This window comes from Pagrus pagrus (genome assembly GCF_965226575.1).
Source record: "Pagrus pagrus genome assembly, chromosome: 3".
NCBI classification, from domain to species: domain Eukaryota; kingdom Metazoa; phylum Chordata; class Actinopteri; order Spariformes; family Sparidae; genus Pagrus; species Pagrus pagrus.
This window is the reverse complement of record NC_140187.1, coordinates 33,948,148-33,975,495: the sequence shown is the minus strand read 5'-3', so window position 1 is coordinate 33,975,495 and position 27,348 is coordinate 33,948,148. Positions and strand designations below refer to the sequence as shown.

Below are 27,348 nucleotides of genomic sequence, written 5' to 3'. Positions count from 1 at the left end.
AAAGAAGAATACTCAGTTACAAGTAAAAGTTCTGTGCTCAAGATCCTACCAAAGTAAGAGTACAAATGTACTTAAAAGTAAAACTACTGGTTCGTAAGAAAATGAGATTCTGCAGAACATGGGACTTTTCTCAAACCCAAGTATAGTCTGGCGGTCATGTGATGATTAAGGGGAGAGGAATATTAAGGAATATAAATATTAAGTGATCACATCTGTTTTTATGTAAAGTAAAAAAAGTAATCAGTAACTCTAACTTTCAATTAAAAGAAGTTGACCTTTGATCTAGTCCGAGACTAATCAGCACTAGTCACCAGCTAAGTCGAATTAATATCAGTAAGTCGCAAATAATCAATAACTGTCCTAAACCAAAAAACAACATGGCCTGTGCAGAAAAGCGCAAAGTTGACCAGGATAACCTTCAGTTCAAATCTCACTGATCAGTTTTGTTTCATTTTGCCGGACCATGTTAATGCTAAACCGACATGCTTGACATCCACACAAACCGTATATACATACACATATACTGTACAAAATAACTGCCTGGCGGCTTTGCCACGATGGCTGCTAAGTGGCAAGACTTGCCTAAATGGACTTTGGTATAATGTCCTCTGGATGCAACGGTTGAAATATAGTCATTAAACTTTAGTGTATTGCAGGTAAAAGTGTTATAAATCATTGATAAGTGTCATAAAAGAAAATGATGAGTTTTTATTCAGCTTGAAAAGTCATATTGTAAAGAAAACTCCGAAGGCTGTGGGTAGCTGATGTTTTCCTCTTTAAACAGGACAGACTGGATCAGCACAACCATATTGTTTCCACATTTTAGAGTGACCCAGATCAAGATTTTTACCTAAAGCATTTTTAACATGAAACCCATGCTTGAAACTCAATGCCAAACGTTCCATGCATCTTTTAATGTTCATCATTGTAACGATGATATGTTGTTGCTGATAGTGCTTGACAGGCATAGGCTGGCAGGACAAAGGACACGTCATGCTGGAGGGTTATGATTTTACCTAAAGGCTAAAACTGCTTGATGAGCAGTAAAGAGTGCATGATGCAAAGACAGAGTTGTTGTTCCATCTGTGACTTTGGCTATTTTTCTTAGAAAATTGTTGTTTGAATTTTTGACTAAACTTCTGTGACATCAAACTCAAAAAATGGCACAGTACATCAAAGTAAATCTGCTGTAATGAGGTTATCTGAGGTGTTTTGGTGAGCAGCTGCAGTCTGGGATTCGGCTTTCACTTAAAATGAATGGTTTGCACAGCCTCTGTTGAGTGGAGATATTTTTATACCACTGAAAGTATAAATACCATTGTACCATTGCAAAATGTGCCACCTTTATACAAATACATAATATTCTTTGCTGACCATTTTTTAATTGATGCTTTAAAAATGTTTCCTATTGTTTGTGGAAGGCATTGGTTTTTCTATTCAACATTCAAGGTTCAAAGTAACATTTGTCACTATATAACAGGGGTGCATAACAAAATTGAAGTTTGTATCTCCTTCATGCTACATAAACATAGAACCTATGTACAGCGATGTAGGCTGTGTACATAAACACGTATACACCTAGATAATAATTCTGTGGTGCATTTTCTTAATTTGCATTGGGGTGAATGTAAACAGCAGCAAGATGGTGATGATATGATGGTCAGCATTTTAATATCAAAAGTTCGACATCAGGTAAACAAGTCCATCAACTTTGACTGTGTGAGCACCAAGCTTGATCCAGGATGTTGTGGTGGAGACAGGTCTCTGTAAAGATGTGGGCACAAAAGTGTCTGATTTCATGTTGCTAGGCCAGCCTAGTCCTAGTCCTATGTGTCCATTTCATTTTCCTGCGACATTAGCCAGGAGCAGCCTTAAAACCAAGCTGGATTAGCATGGCTCTTATCGTGACTCTATTCCTCTTCTCCCTGGGGCGGTGTTCGATGTTCAAAAGATTCTGTGGGCAGTGATTTCCTCAAAGTCCGATGTGCAGACAAATTTGCATTTCGCATGAAAATCTATTAAATGGAAATGAACTTGCATTTTGATAGATAGACTGCGCAAAGCGTTTTACAACACTTGTCACATTCACCCATTCACACACACACTCATACAATGATGGCAGAGGTTGCCATGCAACTGCTCATCAGCAATTTGGGGTTCAGTATCATGCTCAAGGATGCTTTGACATGCAGCCGGGGGAGCCAGGTATTCGAACCAGCGACCCTTTCATTACTGGACGACCTGCTCTACCTCCTGAGCCCATTTAGGTGACACTTGCTTGGTCTGTGGCACTCATCTCAGTATACATTAGGCCTGCACAATAACATTATCGCTGTTTTAAGTGCAAAATGTCTACTTGTCTTCAAAGCAGCAACTCAGGGTTTGATTACAACCTTGGTCCTTGTGCTGCATGTTGTCCCCTCTCCTTCACCAGTTTCTCATTCTTCACCTCTCCAACCAAATAAAGGCTTTAAGAAAACATGGATGTGTTGATTTATAGGAAACTAAAACAAATATGATGAAAGCTAAATCTTAGTAGAAGAAACCCGTGCCTTTGGACCTTCATCAGTCGAAAAATAACTTACAGAAGAACCATTGAGCAACTTCATACTGTTTCAATGGCAAGACAGTGTAATAGTGAAAGGGTTTGAGACAGGTAAGCATTACAAAGGTCAACATAACCTACTGAAGTATCAAAAGTCAGAAGTAGCCATTGATTTATGACTGCAAAGCTCCTTTGGTTTTGCGTCAGAGGGGCTGGGTTTCAGTTCATTTACTGTTAATTTATTATACCCTTTATCAGTTCAATTTCTTAACCACTATTTATGTTGGGAGAATAAAAGTAACCTCAAGATTCAAGAGTCAACTGACCTTTGTCACATCTAATAATCATGAAAGTGCTTCCAAAGCAGCTGTAAGGTGATAGCCTCCACTATTGCTAACAATTAGCTTTTTTTCATTACATTTGAGAGGCACATAGGGCTGGGTTTTTTAACACTGTGATCATACCGTCTCCTCCTGGTCCTGTTAAAGGCTATGATTCAGGAAAGTGATCACAACAGCAACTGGCCCAGTACCCCATACTCCTGCAGTCCCTCCCCAGTACTCCCTGGGGGAGATGGTGGTAGGCCTACAAGTCTACAAAACATATGTAGACTGGTTGGGTGAATTCCAATGCCTCCCCAGCAAGACCCCAAGTGTAAGTGCTGGTCCGCTGTTCTGCGACCAGCACGGAATCCATATTGTTCCTCCTAAATCCAAGATTCAGTCATTTTTCCGAAGAGGGTTGTCACGCCTCCTCAGTAAAGACGTTGACTATTCTAAAGCACTTTTTTAATTTCATAAATGTCTCCAAAAGAAATGTTTTCCATAGCTGGATAAAGGATACAAATTCTCAACAGCCAGGTTCAGGTGAGTACTTTGATGATACCTGACTACATGTCCATGCGAGGAAGAGAAAGAGAGAGAGAAGAAGAACCAGAAAGTGGACAGGTAGTCAAGAACACATTATAATAGCTATAGTGCCAAGTAGGGCTGGGAGGTATGGCCTTAAAATAGTATCACCTTATTTTTGGGCTGTACTGATATACACCGATCAGCCACAACATTAAAACCACTGACAGGTGACATGAATAACATTGATCATCTCATCACAATGCAATGTTCTGCTGGGAAACCTTGGGTGCTGGCATTCATGTGAATGCCACTTGACACCCACCACCCATCCAAACACTGTTGTGGACCAAGTACACCCCCTCATCACAACAACACTACCCGATGGCAGTGGCCCCCCAGCAGGACAGTGTGCCCTGACACACCGCAAACACTGCTCAGGAACAACTCGAGGAACACAATAAAGGGCCTCCAAAGTCCCCACGTCCCAATCTGATCGAGCATCTGTAAGACGTGCTGGAGCAGGTCCCACAGACGTGCTGGAGGCCCCACAGCCCAACATACAGGACCCAGAGGATCCACTATAAAACACCCTGGTGCCAGAAACCACAGGACACCCTCAGAGGTCTTAAGACCATGTCTTGACAGGTCAGAGCTGTTTTGGCTGCACAAGGGAAACCGTCACAATATTAGGCAGGTGGTCTGAATGTTATGCCTGATCGGTGTATATCACGATATTTTAAAAAAACTCCTCAGAAGCACTTCATAAATGCTAGGATTAAGTGTCAAAACAGAATATTAATATCATATATATTGCCAAGCCCTGGTACCAAGTCAGCTACTGTTATGGGCACATTCATTGCAGTGGACTCCACAATGATTTCACATTAATAAGCAGTGAATTAATATACTATTACCTCCTCTTACAGGAATACGTCATAAATAATCTGTTTGTTGGTTGGTTGGTTGCTTGGTTGGTTGGTTTGTCAGCAGGATTACACAAAAACTACTGAACAGATTTCCATGAAACTTGGATGGAGGGTCTCAGCCCAGAATAGGCCTCACTAATGTTTGGTGTGGATCTGGATAAAGGGACGGATCCAGGATTTTTTTTCTCCCTTTCTTCAACATTGCAAGATACATTGTGTATAATGAGGAATAAAAGTGGAATAATGCATGGCTCTCAATGAAAAAAGTCAGTCATCTTTGGTGGCTGGTATCTATGAGTGAGTAAAAGGGACTGTTTGGGTTTTGGCGGAGGAATGCACTCTATTGAGTGCCATTCTAGTTGTCCGTGTACTCTGGAAATTTCATTGGGTAAAGTCCACTAAATCTCTTTCATACTGTAAATGAGTGTGCAAGGTGTCCTCCCCTGCACAACTCTTCTTACCAAAGTCTGGACTGAACATAAAAGAAATGCAAGAAAGTTAATACTGAGCCCTGCCCCCTCTCACCTTTCTTATCTCCCAGTTTTTTTGAGACAATGTCATGCTCTGTATTATATTTGTTATTTTACATATCAAGTTAAGACCTCTTTGTTTGATGTGATTTCTTCCCCACAGGGCTGCGTCAGTTTGGCCATCTGTATGATAATGCTTTGAAGGGTAGCATTACAGGGGGAAGCAGATATTCACATTTTCAGAGATGAGATCTTGTCATGAACCTTTGAAAACTGTGTATCTTTGGAGTGCAGAATCAGGCTGATAATGTTATCCTACCTGCATGTTTCCACATTTAGATGTGGAGTTGCTCCTTTAGCAATAGAAACTGGTAGATATACGAACACCACAGTGGAGAGACGCTACTGTACTTTATGTGATACTGGCTCCATTGAATCAGAAGCCCATGTTCTTTTACACTGTGTTATTTATATGGACATTCGCGCTGAACTATTTAGTACACTTTCTAAGCATGTTAATTTTAATGATCTTGATGATACAAATAAATTGTGTGTAATTTTAGCTGGTCAACATTGCATCAACGAATGTGCCAAAGCCTGTCACCTCATCCTTAATAGAAGATTTTTTTCATGAGCTCCAGTTTATAAAACAACTGTTTTATGTTTTGTCTGTATGGTACCATAATGTACGTTTTTTATCTTTTTCATGATTTATTTTTTTAGTTGGTGTCTCACAACTCTTTTTTGAGTGGTACCCAACATTTTTAATTTTGTCAAGGGGGAGGGGGGGTAATTTGTAATGAATACTGTATTTTTATATTGCCTCTGTATTTTTAATGTGTGTTGTGGAGTGACACCGAAATAAAGTTTTTTCTTTCTCTATCTATCTAACTGTTTGGTGCTTTGATTTCTCACCACAGGTTGGACTAACTAAAAAAACAACACTTTATATAAGAGCCTGGGTTACTTCCAAAACACATGTCTCAGTGATAAAAAGTGGTCACTATATGCACACTGTACAATTTCTCGCCATTGAACCTGAGTCTGTACTGTGGGTGCTCAAAGCTGGGACTGAATAATATCACATTGCTGTAGTATTTATTTATTCATGGTTCATTGTATACTGGATTTGTACAAGGTTCCTGCACAATTGTTCGTCTTATTAGGAAACTAAACACTGCATTGAGAAGCTTATTTTGATAGTTAGATAAATCTGTATATAGAAATATGTGTTTATACTCAAAGTAAGGCATTAAAAAAGGTTTGTTTTGGTATTGGAACCAAAACCTTGATATCAGACAGTAGTGCTGGAAAAAATAAAACCCAGCTCAACAGTTAAAGTGTATGGTAACATGTAGGATTGTGAAACAAAGTAGTAGATTTAAAATCAAAAAGTAGAAATTAATTGAATGCTTTTGATCGCAATCTGCCATCTATGTTATGTTACATATCTAACATGAAAATACACTGTATCTACACAACAATAATGATAGACCCATTCAGCCAAATGATTGTATACACAGTGGATACAAGAGAACTTTAACAGTCTGTTTAATAGCTGACATTTGCATCAGTTGTAATACATATTGTCTCCACTCATTGCTCAGGGCCAAACACAGCACTTGCAGCTGTCATCAAAGACAGATCCAGTTCCGCAGTATCTTGTGTGGGTGATGCCACCAGCGCACATGTAGAAGCTGGTCTTGTCATCTGGGTTTGCGTACAGGCCGTCAGGTTTGCCATTGCAGAAGCCAGGTCCTGGGGCATGGGTGGTGGTGGTGGGGGTAGTGGTTGGAGGGGAGGTGGTGCTAGCACCTGGTTTCGGTGTGGTGGTAGGAGGTAGTGGGGGCAGCTCTGAATGGTATAAGGGAAAGAGGAGGTTTAAAGTAGAGGAATAAATGTCCCTTAATATCTATCTATAACTTGACTTTGACTGTAATGAATAATCCAGAAAGGGTCACTCCCAACACTATTATTGATTGATTAACTATCAGTACAATATCTGACAAATGAATGTACACCATGCACCTAACTGCCACCATCGCTGCATCACCTTCAATCAATCAATCAATCAATCAATCAATCAATCAATCAATCAATACACTTGATCACTCTTATTGCTGTTGTTATACCATTTTGGGTATTTTACACTTGTTATCTTGTTAAACTTATTATATTTGTGTCTCATGCACATACATGTATATACATATGCACCATATCCCTGCTGTCCATATTTTTATTCTACATTATCTGTTTTTGTTCTTCTTTATTTATTATTTATACATTTAATTTACTGACCACTTTTGAAGTCTCCACGCAAAAGATTTTAACACAAGCATACTTGTATAACCAGAGTGACAATAAACTTCTCAAATCTTGAATCTTATAGACCTCTACAGATAGTATGACAACCAAAATACCATTTTGAACATGCATGCTGGCCATTTTTTTTACATGATAAATGACTGCAAAATATGACTCATAATGTCACACACTTTATAGGACCTTATTATACCTAGTGTCCATATGGCTAACCAAAATACCTCTCGCAGATTAAAATAAGAATTAAATTCATAATAAAAGATTAATTTCAACAGGAATGTTTAACATTGGTTCCAAAAAGAATCATAAAATAGAAATATGACGTAATTATCAGTCACCAGACCGCTACATATGGCACACAGTCCTATCTGTCTTGACCATTGTTCAGCATTTTGAAATGATAACATGTGTAAAAATGCCTTGGACTTACCAATGTTAAGAAGTGTCCGGAGATGACCAAGCAGAGGGTGATTGCCCTCTCCGCAGAATCGTCCAGCAAAGTCATCCAAATCGAGGGCCCAGACGAAGGCACCACCAAACTTTTGCTCTTGCATGTAGCGCACCTATTGGGCCAGAAAAGGAAGAAAATTGTGTAAATACTTTGGAAATGCTGTGAATGTGTTAAAATATAGAGCTGATATAACACCTACCTTGATCTCATAACTCTCCTTGGTGTCAAATCCAACCCACTCATTGTTCTTGGCGGCATAGGGTACTTTCTGGTCCTCAATCCACTGAATGGTGGTGCCCTTCACAAAGCCACAGATCTAGACCATAGACAATATTGTACAGGGTACAGCTTTACAATTTGTACTCACACAGGCCACACGTGCCAGCTGATATACAGTATATGGTGCATCATATCGTAGTGTGTTTACTTCAGCCATATTAAAACTGCACCTCATAGTAAGACCAGAATCCAGCTTCACGTGTGTATGGGCCAGCTGATGCAGCACCGCTAGCTGGGGCTCCAACGCCAGTGTTTGATGATGTCAGACGGAAGGTACGGCCATAAGAAGCAAATCCCATCCTCAGCTTCTCCACTGGGGTGCCGTTGTCTCTCCAGTATTTCATTGCATAGTCCTAAGAAGTTGATGGAAGAGGTGAAGTAAAACTCTTTTAAAATGTACACAAGTACATTTTTCTTCACTCCCTAATGTCTACTTACAGTGTTGAAGTAGATGAGGTCACCTTTGTCCTCGGATCCACGGTACAGTGGGCTGTTGTGTCCAGTGAATTGTTCCCAAGTTCCATGGAAGTCATAGGTCATCACATTGATGAAGTCCAGTTCCCTTAAAAAACAGAAATAGTAATTTCAAAAAACTTTGCAGCTCTTCTCTTTTTTTTTTCTTGAGTGGTATTCATGGCAGCACACTCACTTGGCAACTTCAGCAATCTCAAATCCAGCATCAATGGTTCCCTTTCCAGCAGGTACTGCAGCAGTCAGCATGAGCTGAGGATTGCCGGTTGCCTTGGCCTCAGCTGCATAAGCTAGAACAAGTTCCTGTAAATACACACCAAAGAGAGAGAAAGAAGTCAGCAAGATTTAAACCACAGAACAGTGACTGTGAATTGCAGCAGTGAGATAAATCTGTACCCACCCTGCAGAGCAGAGTGAACCTCTGTTTATCCTCTGGAGGACTTCCACGGGATCCGGGGTACTCCCAGTCCAGGTCCAAACCATCAAATCCATGAGTCCTCAGGAATCTGATAGAAGACTGGATGAATTTCTGACGGTTGGCTGGAGAGGATACCATGATGGAGAACCTGCGGGGAAGATTAAGCTCTGTTATCACACTTCAAAGATTCAAAGATTGAAAGTGTTTAATGTCATATTCACAGTAAGGAAACATGTTTCCCTGTACAATGAAATTCTTCCTTTGCTGTACACAGAATGCCAACAATGTAAAAAGAAATATATACAACTAAAATATACAAAATAAAGCAATTTTTAAAAGGCAGCATGTGAAAAATAAAGAAAAAAGCAACAACAATAATAATAATAAAACAGTGCAAATGTGAGCCGTGCAATTATGCATGTGCAATTCTTATTACTGAGACTTATTCTCAATAGAGTAAAACATTGAAGATGACGCCAGTTGGCTAGCCACCAAGAACTGTTACAGTATATTTAGCCGACATGTTGTCACAGTTATTGGCCTTCTGGATGGTTCAAGAATGTGGTGGATTGAACCGTGATAACATAACTTCAGACACTGTGTTTGTGTATGGGCACGCAATACAAGGTGTTTATGGTTTAGAATGTTACTCACTGTGTTGACCCAAAGTTCCATCCACCAACAGCCAGCAGAGTCTTCAGATGAGGATTTCTGAGAACAGCACAGAGGGTAGGTTAAGACTATATAACATTTTGTTCAAGCCTGTCATAGCTTGTAACAGGTTACTAGAACGATGTTTTGGTTTTTGCTCAGGCACTGCTTTTGCATTTTATCATAGAGAATACATCTGGGCTTGATTCATATTTCAGTAAAGTCTCCATTACCTGCTGAAGGCTTTAATTTTTGTTAGCTCCAGAGGTAATGTCGCTTAACCTGACCTCTGACTTCTACTCTATGTGATCCAAGGGTTTATCAACTCTGGTCACTTACTTGGTCTTCAGGGCATTGAAGGATTTGTAGAGGACATCATCATTCCACTCATAGGTGGTCAGTTCGTTGGCATGGTTGATGATGGAGAAGGCATAGATCAGGTGGGTGCACAGGAAGGGGTCCACATTTTGTGGCAAGTACTTCCCCTCACCAGGCCTGTACTGGGACCAGTTGGTGAAGTAACACACCATCTGGTTGGCGGATGCTGTGTTGGAGTGAAAGGAACATTAAAGGAACATTGACTACAGAAATTTTATGGAAGTGAAAACCCTAGTTGATCAAAAAGTATGAAAACTTACCCAGCTGGCATATCACCAGACATAAGCCTATAGAATATAGAAAACAAAGGGTTAGAAATAGAAATAGTAGAATACATTCTAAAATATTCAAAACATATTAGTCTGTAAGTGAAGAGTGATATATATATGTGTGTGTGTGTGTGTGTGTGTGTGTGTGTGTGTGTGTGTGTGTGTGTGTATACAACACAAAATAAAGAAGAATACCTGCTAGAATTGTAAGCCTGGTCATCCTGACTTTACTTCTCACAACTTTGCTGTAGTACTGTAAAACAAAAAAGATAGATTATGATTGAAGCAAAAAGAATCGGCTACCATTCTCAAGATAAACAGAATTCCAATCGTAAATTGGAGGGATTGCTTCGTTAAACTCACCAGATGGGAGACCCAAAGAACAGCAGCAAAGTCTGGCCTTTTATACACTTGAGTGTGCAAGGAGAAAGGAGGAGGTGTAGCAGCCTTTGACAAATAGGTGCAATAAATGTACTGATTATTAGAACATGTTGTGATAAGGATCCTGCAAAGACATCATGCACTCAACTCACGAACTGGTTTAATTTAGGTCATTGGACATATCACTTACTATCATAGCATAGTCAGTCAAAATGACCCATAGAGAACTCTCTATCATAGTCCTGATATGTTTGTTTGGTTGTCATATTATTACTGTTGACATGGTAACTTGGCTAGAGGTTAAAACATCACTTGTACGTATATTGAATAATCATTTACATTCAATCAACTAAAAATGAATAGTCTATGATTCAAGAAAGCATACTGTAGGCTTAGCCGGAAGCCAGACATTAGCTGGTTGAAGACCTCTTTTCACTTTCATATGATTAAAATTAAATACATTTGTTTTTTTGCAAACAAGACATTACTCTGGGCTATGGTGGTCATTATCTAACACATTTGGACCAGTGACTGACTTATAAATTGTAGAATTAAACATGAAACTATCATGTTCTTGGATCTGTTTGCTCTATATTTTATCAATATTAAACTGGCAATAGACAACTGTTTTGCTTTAACTTACACAGTGTAGTGGTTGTGAAAAAAATTACACCATCTATGCTATTCAACAACAGCAACAACTGGAATAACTGTGGAAACTCTACATTGCAAAAGAATAAGAATCCACTGATGGAGGAGGCAAAGAAGGGAGATTGATAGAAACCGAGGTAAAACTTGGTGTCAAAGTCTGTTACCTTGTTAATATGTTTTCTCCCTTACCACTGGAACTTGAGACGGTTCAAAACTGGCATTCTTTCTACTCGATCAGTAAGTGACAGAAAGTGCCTATTAATAATACAACCAAGTGATTTCCTCTGCCTTTTCATAGCACTGAGTTCAGTGTTCAAATTGTTCTTACGGTTGCTTTTTTAGTTTGAACAGTAGTCCAAGGCTGCTAGCATTAGCTATGTTGTTACCACTGTTTTTGTGACAGGGGCGCCAACAGTAATACCACAGGGAAACATTAGTGGGGAGGGAAAGTTGATAAGTTGTCTATTTCCACTTAAAATTTTACTTTAACAACTCAACTTTTTAATGATAGTTTTGCCATTTTGCCTTTGTTGGATTTACTGAAGAAAGCACTCAGGCAACGTGTTCAAAGAGACGGGGAAAACGTGCAAAGTTGGATCCCGACAGGAATCAAATCAGGAATGTTTTGTTTATGTAATATGTACTGTAGAGGGCTTGGTCTAAAATGCATATTATGTAAGGAAACCACTGATTGTTAATTTTATTGAGCAAGGCTTGTCCAATATATGATAAGAATGATTATGTTTAAAGATAAATCAAGAAGCTAGTAAACAAAATTTTACAGGTATGTAAAGGGTAATTCAACTTAATTTTAAAAGTTTCTAGGACACACCTTTTAGCTGTTTTATGTATAAAAATGTTCAGCCTTGATAAGGTGCACAGATTTATAGTCATAGAGCTGGAAGTTTTGATAAACTTTTAATTTAAAATGAAAGGGAACCAGATGAACATGTATGACCAATGATCAAAAAGGATGCCCATAAACTGAGATGCATTATGCAACAACTTGGTATAGCTGGAGACTCTCCTGTTCTGGTTCCTAGATTAACAGCTTTGATTACATTATCTCTTTCCTTTGTTTGAAACCGCCGATGACCATTGACCATTAAGTTCCCCTGCTGTCAGCCTGTTTTTCCACTCCACAATGATCCTTAGGTGTCTCACAGATATGAATGGAGCTGGTTGAGGCATTCTGGGACACACAGGGAGGTGTGATAGTCAAAAATGAAACACACAGGAGGTAAACACAGCAGCTGAACTCTTGCACAAAATGCAAACCACAAAGATATGATATGACAAGACTAAAATCAGCAGATGGGGGTCATTAGTAATATTTCAAATGAAAAGGGGTATTTATGCATGGTTTTGAACAATTCAACATACAGTATAATAATAAAAACAAGTTTTCTTTTTTGTATTAAATCAACCCTATGAGTGTGTTGTGTTTTAACACATACATATAGGAGCACCACATTTCAATGATTACTGATTAATCTATAATTTGCATACACCAAGAATAATTACAATATGAATTGATTAAATCAAGTTGTCATTTAAAGGTTATGATCACAAACTGCTATCTAATGTTAGAAGAGCCCACAGTGATGACTTGTGCCTAAAGCTGATTTGTCTGACCAGCAGTCAAACCCACAAGTCAATGTCAAGGATATTAAAGGTACCTGTGGTATTTTAGACCTCTAGTGGCACTATAGAGGTGTTTCTATTTGACGGGGGCAGGTTTTATGAATCAAAAGGATGAGGTAACGCAAAATTTAACTAATAGTGCAACACTATTCCACTGTTCAACAGACGGTAGTTTTACATGCCAACAAAGATAGGGAAGAAGAAGACTACATATTGACATTGACTGTATAAAATAGTGGACAGAGCCACCGTGACATCACCCATAAGTTTCTGAAGAGCCAGTGTCAAGATCAAAGTTCCCGGTAATGGCCATCACCATCTTGGCAGCTCCTGAATCCACCTAACTTCAGCTAATACAAAAGTGGGCAAAGAGGTGGAGCATGAGAGGAGCTAAATAGACAAGCCGAATGAAGCCTGGCTGTGGATATACGCCCATCTATATTGAATTTGCCAAACTTGCTAGGGCTAACGAGCTAGCTGTGTTCACATAGAATTCCGCCTTGCATTGTTCGATTGAGTTTGAGCACGGAATCATTTGTGTTTATTCAAGTTACTTGCCTGAGTTTGAGTGCCCTTTCGTCCTTGCAAGGGTGTGTCTGTCTGTGTTTGTGTTCACTTTATCCACACTTGCCAGAGACAGTGGTCGTTTCTGTTATCCTGAAGTGTCTTTTTTTCACCATCTCTGTAAATTCATGAAGTACACTTCCCACTATTTAGCAATCCAATAAGAGAGAATAACAGTACAATACAGTGGATTTCTGCACCTCCACAGCCTGTTGCTCTAGACAGCTTGAGAAGCAAGAATTAAGCTAAAAGCCATTTTTAGTCCCAAAAGTTTTAAACTCTCTGTGTTTTTTAGGTGTTCATTCCTCCAGAAGCTCTGGGCTCAGCCCACTGCTGTTTCCTCCAGCTCAAACAGCTGTCTGCCAGTTTGTAGGGTCGCTATGAAAAACAAAAGTAATCCTCCTTCCAGGTCTGTTAGTACAATTAACTGCACAGCGAACCATTTGTCTGATATCTGGATGAAAAATCTCCAAGTGCACAGACACCACAAACACAGCTGAGAGGTAAAGTTCGGTGACTGGAATTAGCTGAGGTGAAGCTTAGCTGATGGCTTGCCACTAGCTGTCACTCAAGGTTGCCATACCCTTTTTTATGCATAACTCTAAACCTTAATGTAATTTAAACCAGTGAGTAAAAATCCTTCCCCTGTGAGGTTGTCATGAACAGGGAAATTAGCTACAGAGACCAAAATTGTACCAGGCTGTAAACTGAACAAGTTTATTTCTGCTGTAAAGTTTAACACAGGGTCTTATGGACATTGACTTTTGGAGCCAGCCTCAAGTGGCCATTCAGAGAATTGCAGGTTTTGGCACTTTGATGTCAGCCCCACAGGTTGCTGCTTGTGTATAGACAAAGGCATGTTGGTGAGTAACACTGACTGTAAACAGAACTTTTGTTTAGGATCAGTTTACAAAGTTATGAAATAGTAAAAACCAGCAGCTAGCAGTGCAGTGGTCATATATCAAATTTACCTGTACATTCTGAACAAAAGAGGTAACATATAAACGCAACTAATCTTTGTTTTGAAAAGCAAGCAAATATTGTGTCGGAGTCTTCTTTAACATTAATGAAGTGAAATACATACTGCACACACATTTAAATATACAGCAATCAAATCCAACAAAGAAAGGCTTGATTAAAGTGTATTTAAGTTGGTCATCATCGCCTCTAAGAGCCTTTTGCAGTCAACGTGACTTCTTCAATAGACATAAGTGAGGAAAAAGGCAAAATTATGCAAAATGAAATAGATGCATGCTGAACACCGACCAACTGAGCCTGAAGACCGAAATCAACGCTCTTTTACTTCTGCTTACACCATACGAACATGGACATTACAACAGTATCATTGTGCACTGAATCTGAAATGGCTCTCTGAAAGCTCAAACAATCTGAGTACCTCTTTCTTTCCTTCTGTTTCTTCTCCTGATAGTATCAGCACAGCCTTGTCATGAAGTTGCACCACATGCTGCTGCATAAAACTGTATGCCTGAAGAAAAAAAGCTGCTAGAAAACTACACCAACTTCACAAACTTAAGATTTGAGTGATTTCAATGCCTAAAAACACAATAGGTTTTCTATTTGAGTATGTTTTCTGGTACAGTCAGTTATCTTGCCATTCTTCATATAGGAAATATTACTTCCAAACTGTCTTACAGTGACCCCCAAAGTGCCTTTGCACTTTCCAAATTAACTCTTAATGGATCTTTGGTTGAGAGTAATTGGTGAAGTGGTAGAGTGGTCTTTTGAACAGCAATGAGAAGAAGATGTTTTTATGGCTTACAATGTCTACTTCCAAGCTGTTAATAAAGAACTGAAGGGCATGTGTGATATGATGACGGGAAAAGCCAGAAATGAGGTAACCTGTCCTGGCAGGTGATCTTGAGAGATTTTCTACCTCTGACTCCTTTGGCACAAACAAATATAATGTGGTGTAACACAGATACTGAGGTGTTGGTGCTAGCTCACCCATATCAATTTCCCAAATGTAAGTGCAAAGGTCTTCAGGCAAAATAAAAATAATGCTGAAAACAGACATGAGCAATTGCCACTGTGACTATTATACAAATGTGTGTAGAATAGTAGCCTTAGCCTAATGGCATTCAACAGTTCAGACTACTTCATGGTGAATGAATTTTCCAGTTTTAAAGCCTATCTAACTATACCATCTCTTAGGATAATGTGCTACACCTGCATGAGCTGAATGGGTTTTGTCTTTGAGAACAAATAACTGACACAGTGTTGGTGAAAAAAAACCCATTGCACTAAATCCTGATTGAATTGTTAGTAATGGTGTTAGAAATTAGGTTAAAAAAATGTAAAAATGTTTATTAGGATTGTTTTTGTTTCTGTGAACTTTTGATTAATTACACATGCAGATGCAACATTTAGAGTTAAAGTTAGAGACTTTATCTACTGAATACTATTAACGCTAATATTAACGCCTAGTCCAGCTAACCTTTGAAGGTACCGCCGGTGGGTTAGTTATTATGATACTTTGTTATTTATGCTTGTTCCTTGTAATACAATTCCCCAGTGACCTCCCAAGGAAACTCAGATGCTCTTGATAGAATTCTTAATATACAACTGTACAACATATAGAGCTGAGTTAGGTGAGGTAAGACCGTGTTTTTCTTTTAATGATTTGTCAACATTTTCTTGATTTATGATAATACTTTTAATCTGATAGAATTCACACAGACAATTTGTAACATCATGTTACAGCATTTTATAGTCGAAAAGCAAAAAAAATGATTGTTTTCCCAGAGGCATTTAGCTTGTAGTCAATGCTGAGATGTAAGTCAGTGACATTAGTTTACACTTCGGGCCATGCACAGCACTTGCAGCTGTCTTTGAAGACAGTGCCGGCTGCACACATCATCAGATAGGTTCGTCCATATGCGCATGTGTAAAAGGTGCTTTTGTTATCCAGATTGGTGTATATGCCGTCGGGTTTGTCTTTGCAGAAGCTGCGTCCTGGGATAGGGACGGTAGTCTTGGTGGACGGAACAGTGGTGGTACTGCTGGGTTTGGGGGTTGTTGTGGACAGTGGTGTAGCAGAGCTAACAGTAGGTTTGGTGGTTGTGATAGTGGCTGGTGCTGTGGTAGTAACACCAGGTTTCTTGGTTGTGGTCGACGGAAGTGGTGGAATCTCTGTGAGAGAGGGAATACATCAGAGAGAGACAACATTATACCCAAAAGTCAGTTTGGAAGCCTTTGGCTTGTATGAAGGACACCTAACTGGTTCCCAAAAACCTGTGAATACTAAACATCGCTATGAAAACTTCATTACTCTTGTCTTACCTTGAAAGCACGGGACTGTACTGGCCCATAAAAAAGAAGAGAGGCAGCAAGACTTACCAGTATTGATGAGTTTGCGCAGATGGGACAGCAGAGGATGGCTTCCTTCTCCACAGAACTCTCCTTTAAAGTCATCCAGATCCAAGGCCCACACAAAGGCACCGCCATACTTCATGTCCTTCATGTACTGGACCTGTTGATTGAACAAGTAGATGAATCAACTACCAAGTAAGGAAGCATCTCTTGAATTCCAGCCTGCAGACCAACCCTTGATACGTTACCCCTGTGTATTGATGTGTCACCTACCTTGATCTCATAACTCTCCTTGTTGTCAAATCCCACCCACTCATTGTTCTTGCTGGCGTAGGGCACTTTTTGGTCATCAATCCACTGTATGGTGGTGCCCCTCAGGAAGGTGCAGATCTGAAAGACCAGATTAAGTAAAGGCCACTGTTCCAAGGTCCATATCTTCTACTTGCGTTAGAATGTATTGCATTTCGTATTGCATTTGACCTCATAGTAGGACCAAAAGCCAGCCTCTCGTGTGTATGGACCAGCTGATGCAGCACCGCTAGCTTGAGCCCCGACGCCAGTGTTTGATGATGTTAGACGGAAGGTACGCCCATAAGCTGCAAATCCCATCCTCAGCTTCTTCACTGGGGTGCCGTTGTCCCTCCAGTATTTCATGGCAAAATCCTGTTATAGAAATGGAAGGATGAAGGTGCAGTAGCAACTGACAGTGCTTGCTTGGCATTGAAGGTGTATTTTTGGGATTTTTTGTCAAGCTTCAATAAAGTTGGGGGACTTGTGAGGGATGAAGGAGCAGAGGCCAGGACTTTTATTTCCTTTTATGTCAAGTTTCAAAAATGCTAGAGCCTACATTCCTCATAATGCAACCAGTTATATTTTAACCCTAGACATTCAGCCTGGTATATGCCAACATTTTTTTAAACTCCACACCCCCATATTTGAACTAGCAGAAGCCTGCATAAAATAAATGCAGAGTCAACTGTCCAAAAACTTTGACCTGGCTCAACCTTTGACAAAACTTTTGGACAATCACATGCATGCATTCGCAAATTCTTGGTGGATTGCTTTGTAACATGAACATGTATTTCTACGGTTTACCTTGTGATCATCAACAAAGGGAAACATTTGGTGCCATCATTTGCTGTTGTAAAATCTTGTGAGATTGTTAGAAACTGCTCAATATGTCAAACTGTAACTCTTGTCACAACAGTCCCTGAAGCAACACACCTACACAAATGCAGCCAGTTTTATTTATGCTCATTATGATACTGTTAGGTCTTTCCTTATATGTGGGAGACGTAAAAAAAATAGTTGGATATGATTAGCGATGACAACTATGCGCGGCGCTCATTGTTCGTAGCCCCTCAGCCATTCATGCAGAAGCTGATTGAGCGGCAGTGACAGGCTGTTGTTCAGCTGCTAACTGTGATGCACAAAGCAGCTGCAGCTGCAACAGACTGAGTCAAGCAAACCAAAGCACACACCAGCAGTAGGGAGTAACTGTCGAATTGGGTAGCCCTTGAGATACCTCATGACTTAACTATGACACCAACATCAATATTTACCCCAGACTTATCTAAAATCACAGATTTACCGTAATACCTCTGAGGTTAGTTGTAGTTGGAGCTGGGTAGTACTTCTCATAATAGTAAACTGACCAATAAAATTGTATCAACTGGATTTATGTATTCCTGTGTCATTCTATTATAATAATGTCATATTTCAATATTCAGAGCTCCATAGCAGCACCACATCTCTTACAGTGTTGAAGTGGATGAGGTCACCACTGTCATGTGAGCCACGGTACAGTGGGCTGTTGTGTCCAGTGAATCTGTCCCAAGCTCCATGGAAGTCATAGGTCATTACATTGATGAAGTCCAGATGCCTGAAAATGCATATACAATGCTGATGAAGAAAACAAAGACAGACTCAAAAAAATCTGAATTTCCAAAACAATGTGCAGTACTTGGCAATCTCAGCAATCTCATATCCAGCATCTATGGTTCCCTTCCCAGGAGATACTGCAGCAGTCAGCATGAGCTGAGGTTTGCCTGTGGCCTTGGCCTCAGCTGCATAAGCTTCAACAAGTTCCTGCAGAAGAAGAATATTGATGTGGCACTTTCTAATATATAGTGTTACCAATACAATGTATCTGTTTCCAATGGCTCAAGAGTTCATGACCCACCCTGCAGAGCAGAGTGAACCTCTGTTTATCCTCTGGAGGACTTCCACGAGATCCGGGGTACTCCCAGTCTAGGTCCAGACCATCAAATCCATGAGTCCTCAGGAATCCGATAGAAGACTGGATGAATTTCTGACGGTTGGCTGGAGAGGATACCATGATGGAGAACCTGGAAATTTGTTTAACAATAAATATGAGAACTATAGACGTTTGACATATCTCACATTTCTACCTTTGTCTAGATATCGTCCTTTCTCTGATGCTTAGCTTTCATTCTATCTTCAACATTTGGTGAATTGGGAAGAAAATTTGATGAAGAAAGAAGAAATACTCACTGAGCTGAGCCAAAGTTCCATCCACCAACAGCCAGTAAGGTCTTCAGACCAGGGTTCCTTTAAAACATAGATGAGGTTTGATAAGATTTGAACAATGAATATCTGATTAAAAAAAGCTTGTATATAACAAATGGTGTGTCCATGGCTTTACATTTAAATGTAGGTCATTAACAAACAGATGTAATATTCATACTGTGGAAAGACGAGCTCTTACTTGCTCTTCAGGCCATTGAAGGTCATGTACAAGGTCTCGTCATTCCATTCATAGGTAACCAACTCGTTTTTGTTGTTGATGATGGAGAAAGCATAAATCAGATGGGTGCACAAGAAGGGGTCCACATTTTGGGGCGTGAATTTCCCAGTTCCAGGTCTGTACTGGGCCCAGTTGGTAAAGTAGCACACCATCTGAGAGGCAGTCGCTGGAGATTCATGGAAACAAATCTGTGGTCTGCATTGCACTCACTGTATATTATTTCCTGACACTATACAAACTTCAAAGTGTGGTTTAATGACCATATCATAGGTTTTACTTACCCAGCTGGCACATCACCAGGCACAAGCCTAGAGAGGACAAAGTAGAGTTGAAAAGAGTGAATACACAAGGCATCATGTATGATGTTATCATAGTGTATCATGATGATGTAAAGCACTGAGGCCTGATGACTGTTTACCTGCTAGAATAGTGAGCTTGGTCATCCTGATTTCAAAGCTCACAACTTCATGGTCATGAAAGAAAACAAAGACAAACAAGAAAACAAAGACAAAGAATCTGATATGATTACACACTGTTTGGAATTGTTCAAATAATTCTTATATTACTTGACTGTAGCTACTATGATATCAACAGTGTTGGGCAAGTTACTTCCAAAATGTGTTTCATATTAGTAGTGACTTGCATTTGAAAGTAATAAGTTACTTTACAAAATCTTTACTCTTATAATATCAATTTCATAAGAGCCCAGTACAGTTTACAGCCTGGTACAAAAATGGTTTTGGTCTCTATAGTTAATTTCTCTGTTCATGACAACCTTACAGTTTGTGAATTTTTATACAGGGTACTTGTCTAAATCATATTAGGGCTTAAAGTCATGCATAATTAAGGGGGTAGCCACTTTGAGTGACAGCTAACTGCAAGCTGTCTGCTGGGCTTCACCTCAGCTAATTCCAGTCACTGATCTTCACCTCTAGGTTGTGTTTGTGGTGTTGGTGCATGCCTCATGCAGATATCAGACAGAAAACATGTCTTTCTGTGTGTTCATTGTATTAACAGGCCGGAGCAGATGGACAGACATCTGTGTTTTAAATTGACAAGCAACCCTGTTAATTGGCAGACCTGGCAGATCCTTATTTTTACTGTCTTCTGCAAATATGTTTGTCAGTGTGCATTATGATAATTATAATGATAATGATCCTTAAGTAAATAAACAAATACAAACATGATCTTTACGTAAATAAAGATCATTTTCCTGTATAATTGGGGAGTAAGAATACCTTCAGGTGTAACCGGCAAGGGCTGTAGCCGCGCGTAACGGCCGTGCCACATGATGCAGTAGCTACTTTGCTGTTGCCAGAGGACATTGCCAATGCACAATTTAGGTTAGAACAAGTTTTCAAGAACCGTACTGATGATCTGGCCCATGATGATGACTGCTCATCAAGCAGAGAGAGAGGGAGTGCGCACATCTCTCACTGTGCGCAGAGATGTGTCTCTCGGCCTCTCACTTGAAATCAGACCACTTTTAACTCCTCCAAAGTTTGTGGCTCTGAACTTGCAGTGTTCGCTGCTTCTGTTACTTTCTGCCATTTCACATGCTTCTTTTCGTTGCTAAAGCCAGAACAGAATTATACTATTTTTCGTCTGTAAGTTGTATCAATCATTACATCAAGGTCACGGTCTGCAAAATCATTCTTCCTGTTCTTCAACAGCTTCTTTGCTTCTATCAAATTCTCCTCAACACTAAACTAAATGTTGGCCCTCATATGTGGGAATGGTCAGACAGCTTGTGCTCATGGGTAAAATTTCAGGATGATTGACATGTTTGAGGAAAAGACACATGGGAACAGACATTTGTGGGGTTTTATACATCTGACGAAAAGACTGTGTATGCATGTTTCCCGTTTTGCGTGTACACAGATTTCTACACCTGAACCTTTTCAATCAGCTTTCAGAGTCATTCCACCGAAACTGCACTAAAATGTTAAATGAACTCTACTTACTTTGGACTCAAACTCTACCTTGGTGCTTCTGTTACTGGATCTCAGTACTGCATTTGATACCATAGATCATGGCATACTGTCAGACCGACTTGAAAGTCAGTTTGGCATCTCTGGCCTGGCTCTCACTTGGCTAAAGTCTAACCTACCTACTGGAAAGAACACAGTGCGTTTCTTATGATAATACTACATCACTATTTACTGATGTGAAGTATGGAGTTCCCTTTGCTCTCCTTTTTATATAATATAAATATATTATATTTCGGTCTGCCGCGTGAGAGCACTAAAAGTCTTCAAATGGTTCAGAATGCTGCAGCTAGTCTTCACACGTTCAAGAAAATGTGATCATATTACACCAATCCTAGCCTCACTGCAATTCATGACAGATCAGACTTTAAGGTGCTGCTGATGACATACAAAACTGTACACGGCCTTGCCCCGTCGTACATGTCGGATCTCATTATACCATATATTTCACCCTGTGCATTACGCTCTCAGAATTCAGGGCTGCTGATGATTCCAAGGGTTAAAAAGAAGTCAGCTGGTTTCCTATCATGCCCTCTTCCTCTGAAATAACCTCCCAGCTGACATCAGACAATCTGGCTCTAATGACGCCTTTAAATCTAAACTCACTTACTTATTTGACTTGTGAAGTCTCAATGAGTCTCTTACCTATAGTATTAGAATTCACATTGTCCTGCTGACAAGAAACAACATTGCATTTCACTACTCATCCTCACTGTCCTCTCACTATAGCTTTCTCCTCCTCCTCCTCCTCCTCTTCCTCTCTTTTCATTCAGACTCCCTTCTGATGGACCACTGGCCACTGGGAACAACTCTCCTGGTGCCCCCTGCCTCACATATTGACAGATCTGGATCGTCATACCCTGGGCTCCGATGGATCATTGCTCTCCTCTGTTTTACTATCTCCTTATATCTGTATTTCTGTAAAATGTCATGCCTCTTCACTCTGATATTATTCCATTATTGGTTGAAGTAATATCTTACTGTATATGTTACTTTTGCAGCACATTACCCCCAGCACTGGATACTGAAGCATGTGGCCTATGAAACATTTTGGTGCTTCAATAATAAGTCCATAAATTCCACTAATTTCAACCATCATAGTTTTTCTGTAACCTTAAGAGCTTTTTGTTCTTATTTGAACCAAACAATATCAATCAAAGTTATATTAGTTACCTTACAGAATTCATACATACAGCATAACATATATTACGTGAGTACTATATGCTTAAAAATATAATTTTACCAAACTGTTGACATTAAATTAATTTAATTTCCAAGAAAATTCCTGAATCATACTAAACTGGAACTTAATTTCAACTGTAGACTGTAAAGTAGCTCTTGGAAACATAAGAGAAGAAAAGAAGAAATCATACAGCTGGATTCCCAGTGCAAGCTTACCTTAACTCTTATCTCAACAAGAACAAATGTGTTTGAGTTTTCCAGCCTCTTATATACATTCAACTTCTGCGGAGGAACATGATATCAGCACTCCTCACAAATCATGAAAGAGAGGTGAGAGATAATGATAAGTTTACTCTATTGCAGGTACAGAAAAGTGTAGATAAGTAACATCAGACCCCAACAGACAGATGTTGATAAGCTATAGTATACTGTATAGGGCTGAGGTCTGAGCTGGAGGCCACTGCTGGTATTGTTATCCTATAGGAGGGGCCACTGCATTCCAATACTACAAGAAAGTGCAACATTTCTGTCATTAACAGAATAATACTAAAACACAAACACCATTTTGTATAATTGTTTTTTAAACAGTTAGTGCAAAACGTTTGTCCATATAAATAACTTATTTAAAGTAAACCTTGCACTGAACTAACAAATGCAATCCCTGAATACATTTGTACTTTATTACATTTCCATTTCTGCTCATATTTTCCTCATAAATAAAAATGTATGTTTATGTTTATTATTATTTTATATATTTATTTATTTTTACAGTTTTTAAACCGTTAGTGCAGGTCTTTTTTCTTTATATCTTAAATAACCTATTTAAATCTTGCACTGAACTAACAAATTAAATCCCTGAATATATTAGCACTTTATTTCTTGTCAGACAGCTGAGCCCCATTTACCCTGATGGTGATAACAGTTGAAACCCTAAGTACAGCTTCAAGATGGACATCAGTAAGTCTGGACCCATACTTGCATTTATTAAAGTTCATAGCCTAGAACAGTTTCTCACACAGATATGTGCTTCCAAAATTACCCAACGCAACACTTTGGACAGCTCTGGGAAGGATTGAGGCAGTTCTCTCAGATATTGTCGAGTCATGTCTGCTTTTCCTGGTGCCTCTCTGATTTTAGCTTTTAGCTTTTTTCACAAACTCAGTAACTCTTCTGTCACCTCAAATTTGTGTGAATTTGCATCATGCAATTCTTCAGAAACGGCCCTTCGGTGAATGGCTCTCCCGCTTTGCCGATTAATTCACTCACCACATAACTTGCTTCCACTGAAGCATCTGTCTCTTTCTTTGCTATATGGAGACGATAGTCACCTATGTAGCAGCATGGCTTGTTGTCTCCTCTCGTCTCCCTGGCACTTCACATATTGTTCTCCATGTTTAGCCGAGTAATGACGCTTGAGATTACGTTCCTTTAGAACAGCAAGTTTTTCCTTGCATATCAGGCAGATAGCATTTCCACTGAACTCCACGGAAAGATTTTGTAATATCCACCTGTCTTGAAACTGTCTGTGTCCATCATCCACTTTTCTTTTCAGTTTGGAAAGAGATATCTCCGACAACTCCGACCTGGCTCTCTTCTCATCAAAAACTGCCGTTACGTATTTTGTGTCACATGAAATACATTTTTTAAAATACAATTGTGTTTTTTATTTCAATTGCATATGAAGGGGTCGTTTAAATTGGTGTGAAATAACTTAAAAAAAATTTAATAAAAAAAAATTGCGGGCTGGATTACATGAAAGTATATTTTTCACATCAGGTGACTGGTCAGATGGAGGGGAATTAATGGAAAATTCAATGGACACTAAAGCAGTTAACAAATCATGCTATGTGTCCGTGGAAACACTGCTCAGCAATCTCCTTGAGCTGTCCGTGGACATCGTTTGCTGACAGTGACTTGTTTCAGATGATCCAAGAGTCAAATCCAAAGTCCTGCTGCTCGGCTGCTCTTCATGACTTAATTTTCTGATCTGAGCTGATAGTCATTTATGTGCTGTGACAGTCTGCACCCACTCTCATCTTTTATTTCTATTAAGGTCTCAATTTCTGTTTGGAAATATCTGGGCCAGCAGTATGTCTACCATCTAGATGTTTACTGTGTCTGTTTGCTATTTGTAGCACAAAGTTTATTAGAGAATTTCATGAAAACAATGAAATTGGTCGGCCTTAACACCACAACTCCAAGCTCAAATATATGTTCCATAGAGCTGAGGGGAACTGCAGTGATAATTATCAAAATGATGAAAGGAAATGTACTGATTAGACTTAAGACTGGCCTGAGCGTACTCATATTTATTATTCATTAATAACAATACACTGCCCACACTGTTTATAATTACACTGTTTATATTTTTACATATTATGTATATACGATTCTATTTCTATTTCTTACCTTTTTATTATATTGTTGTTTTTTTTTTTAACTACTATTATTGTTTATTGTTATATTGAACTGTCCTTTGGCTGCTGTGACGCACAAATTTCCCTGTTTGCGGCACTAATAAAGGAATTCTGATTCTGATTCTGATAGCTGTTGACCCCTGCACCCTGGCTGTAATATAAACTAGGCTTACTCCCTATTGCTTAGTTCTTTACTCAAAGATATGAGATCGATCCTTTAAACTCTCTTATTAAAGAAAGGAAAAAAGCACATTTCCCAAATCATGCTGCTTTCTGTTGATTACTCTAAACACTAGACTAATACTGTAAATTGAACTGTCCAAGGACATGTAGGTAATTTCAGTATTGAACTCGTTCATAAAGTTGCTGAAGTGTTAGGTTTGGAGCCAACATCTAGATTAGTTTATCTGTGACTTGCAGTCAAAAGGTAGGGAACATGAAACAAGCATTAAGAAGCCTAATATTGCTGTGATAACACATTGGAGCACAAATAAATGATTAATCTTTCTGTTGATAACATAGTTAATAACTTACATGTGCATATCTTGGTTGAGATATTGTGTCATATCTGTTTGACGGTGATTTGTATTTTTCAGAACGGTTAATGAACAGCTCTTTCAAGAAAGAAGACAGGACCTTGTCTTATCACTGCTGCTGCAAAAGGCAGTTCTTTCCTCATAAAGACTTATCTAAACTACAACTGTGTAAAATGAAACAACTGCTATCTGGTCATGTTTTTCTTTTTGATGTTTGAGAGCTGACCACATCTCTAATATTGTCACGTATACTGGAAATAATCAGTAAACAGTAATCAAGTGTCAGATGTCAAATTGTTATCCTAAGCAAAAAGGGCCTTTCTCAGTTTTAAAGGAGGAGGAGGACTCCCCCCTCTCTGCTTTAGATATCCCCCCGTGGTCATTCTTTTTTTTTGTTTGTCGCCAGTGCAAACCAACATGCAAGCACAAGGCGAATATGCCCTGGCTTATAAACAGCCTATCATATCCCTCAATAATGGAGTGTGCTATAAGCGACACACGAACAGCCAATCATTTAACAGGTGTGTAGTTCGGTTGTACCATCACCATGTAACTGACAACAACAGAAGAGCCTGTCAGAGACGTTACTATGGACCAGTTCTCACAAGACCAGCCATGCTCTGCCTGTAAAACCATTACGTTACACAGTAGTAACATCTGCTTTTCTTGTGGCATGACATGGCGGCCTACACGCCGCAGCCATGCCGGCGAACACACCGATCCCCTATATCCCCCCTCTATCCTGGTCCTCTGCTGCTCTCTCCGCAGCTGTGACAGTCAAAGTAGTACACTGAATATAGACCAACTTAATTGAATTGTTTCAATTGGTAACACCTAAATAAATTAAGTTCTTTGAAATTAAGTTAATGTTAATCTAACTTATTAACTTAATTTCAAAGAACTTAATTTATTTAGGTGTTACCAATTGAAACAATTCAATAAAGTTGGTCCAACTATTTTCTTTTTTCAGTGTACTGCGACTCACATTCCGCCACACCAGCCCCGCCACTGGCCGAGTGTTTTACAAACCAATCACGAGAAAAACACAAGCGCAACACATTATAGCCAGAGTGAGCGAATAACTGCTGACAGAGAGGAAATTGTGAATAAGAAGAGTAAGTCAGTTTGCTGGTCTGGCAGTATTTTTATTTGTGTGACGTGTACGTATACGTGTGTTTTTCATTGTTGTGTTAACATATTTGAAACCTGTGTGCCTTGATAAAGTTGGTTAAATTTAGAGGTTATAAAGATTTATTTAACCTCTTAATTTCTGAGGGTTCTATATAAACAGGTTAAATTTGAGCTTTTTCCGCTTGGTCTTTAAAAATGATAAAAATAGGACAGATCATTAAAAATGATCAATAATTATCGTTATCAACACATATTAGACTGTTTAGCCATATTGACAAGGCCTACCCTTAATCAAGAGATGGTACATATGACATCTAACTTTATCCATTACATTTGTATTTCATATGTGATCAGTAACAGGCTGGCCACACTGCATGCACAAGCAGGGCATATGCGTGGTGGAACATCTTGCTTTTCATTTCGGTGACCATGTTAACAGGTTAGAGCAGCCACAGTGGCTGCATGAGTCCCACTTTTCACGTGCATGTCAAGCGAGGCTGCAGCAGCACGGCATCTACAGATTCAGAGATGTGTGTATTTTTACCACGACACATACACTGTTCTCTTCAAAAATAGTCCTGAAAATGACCTGTAGACAATCAATTTCAATGTCTGTGTCTGTAGAATATGTCACAGACATGAAGAGAATACACACAACAGATGATTTTCTCTATCTCCCTCTCTCCCTCCCTCTCTTTCCCACTCCCTCTTTCTTGCTCTTCGGTC

The 27,348-nt window shown here is 39.3% G+C and overlaps 1 protein-coding gene across 1 annotated transcript; it reads right to left on the bottom strand.

Moving 5' to 3' along the window:
- Window positions 1-6,388: 6,388 nt before the first annotated feature.
- LOC311254873 (putative chitinase 10) lies at window positions 6,389-23,910 on the bottom strand (the record flags this gene model as incomplete). Its single annotated transcript, XM_084348871.1, is given in 25 exon segments — window positions 6,389-6,625; window positions 6,627-6,646; window positions 7,545-7,677; window positions 7,765-7,881; window positions 8,015-8,197; window positions 8,283-8,406; window positions 8,494-8,618; window positions 8,716-8,881; window positions 9,388-9,444; window positions 9,724-9,928; window positions 10,023-10,049; window positions 10,227-10,284; window positions 10,395-10,536; window positions 16,088-16,421; window positions 16,629-16,761; window positions 16,875-16,991; window positions 17,082-17,264; window positions 18,360-18,483; window positions 18,565-18,689; window positions 18,784-18,949; window positions 19,116-19,172; window positions 19,330-19,534; window positions 19,650-19,676; window positions 19,787-19,831; window positions 23,867-23,910. Coding segments are annotated over 24 exon segments (3,090 nt in total). The 5' UTR covers window positions 19,812-19,831; window positions 23,867-23,910.
- Window positions 23,911-27,348: the final 3,438 nt, after the last annotated feature.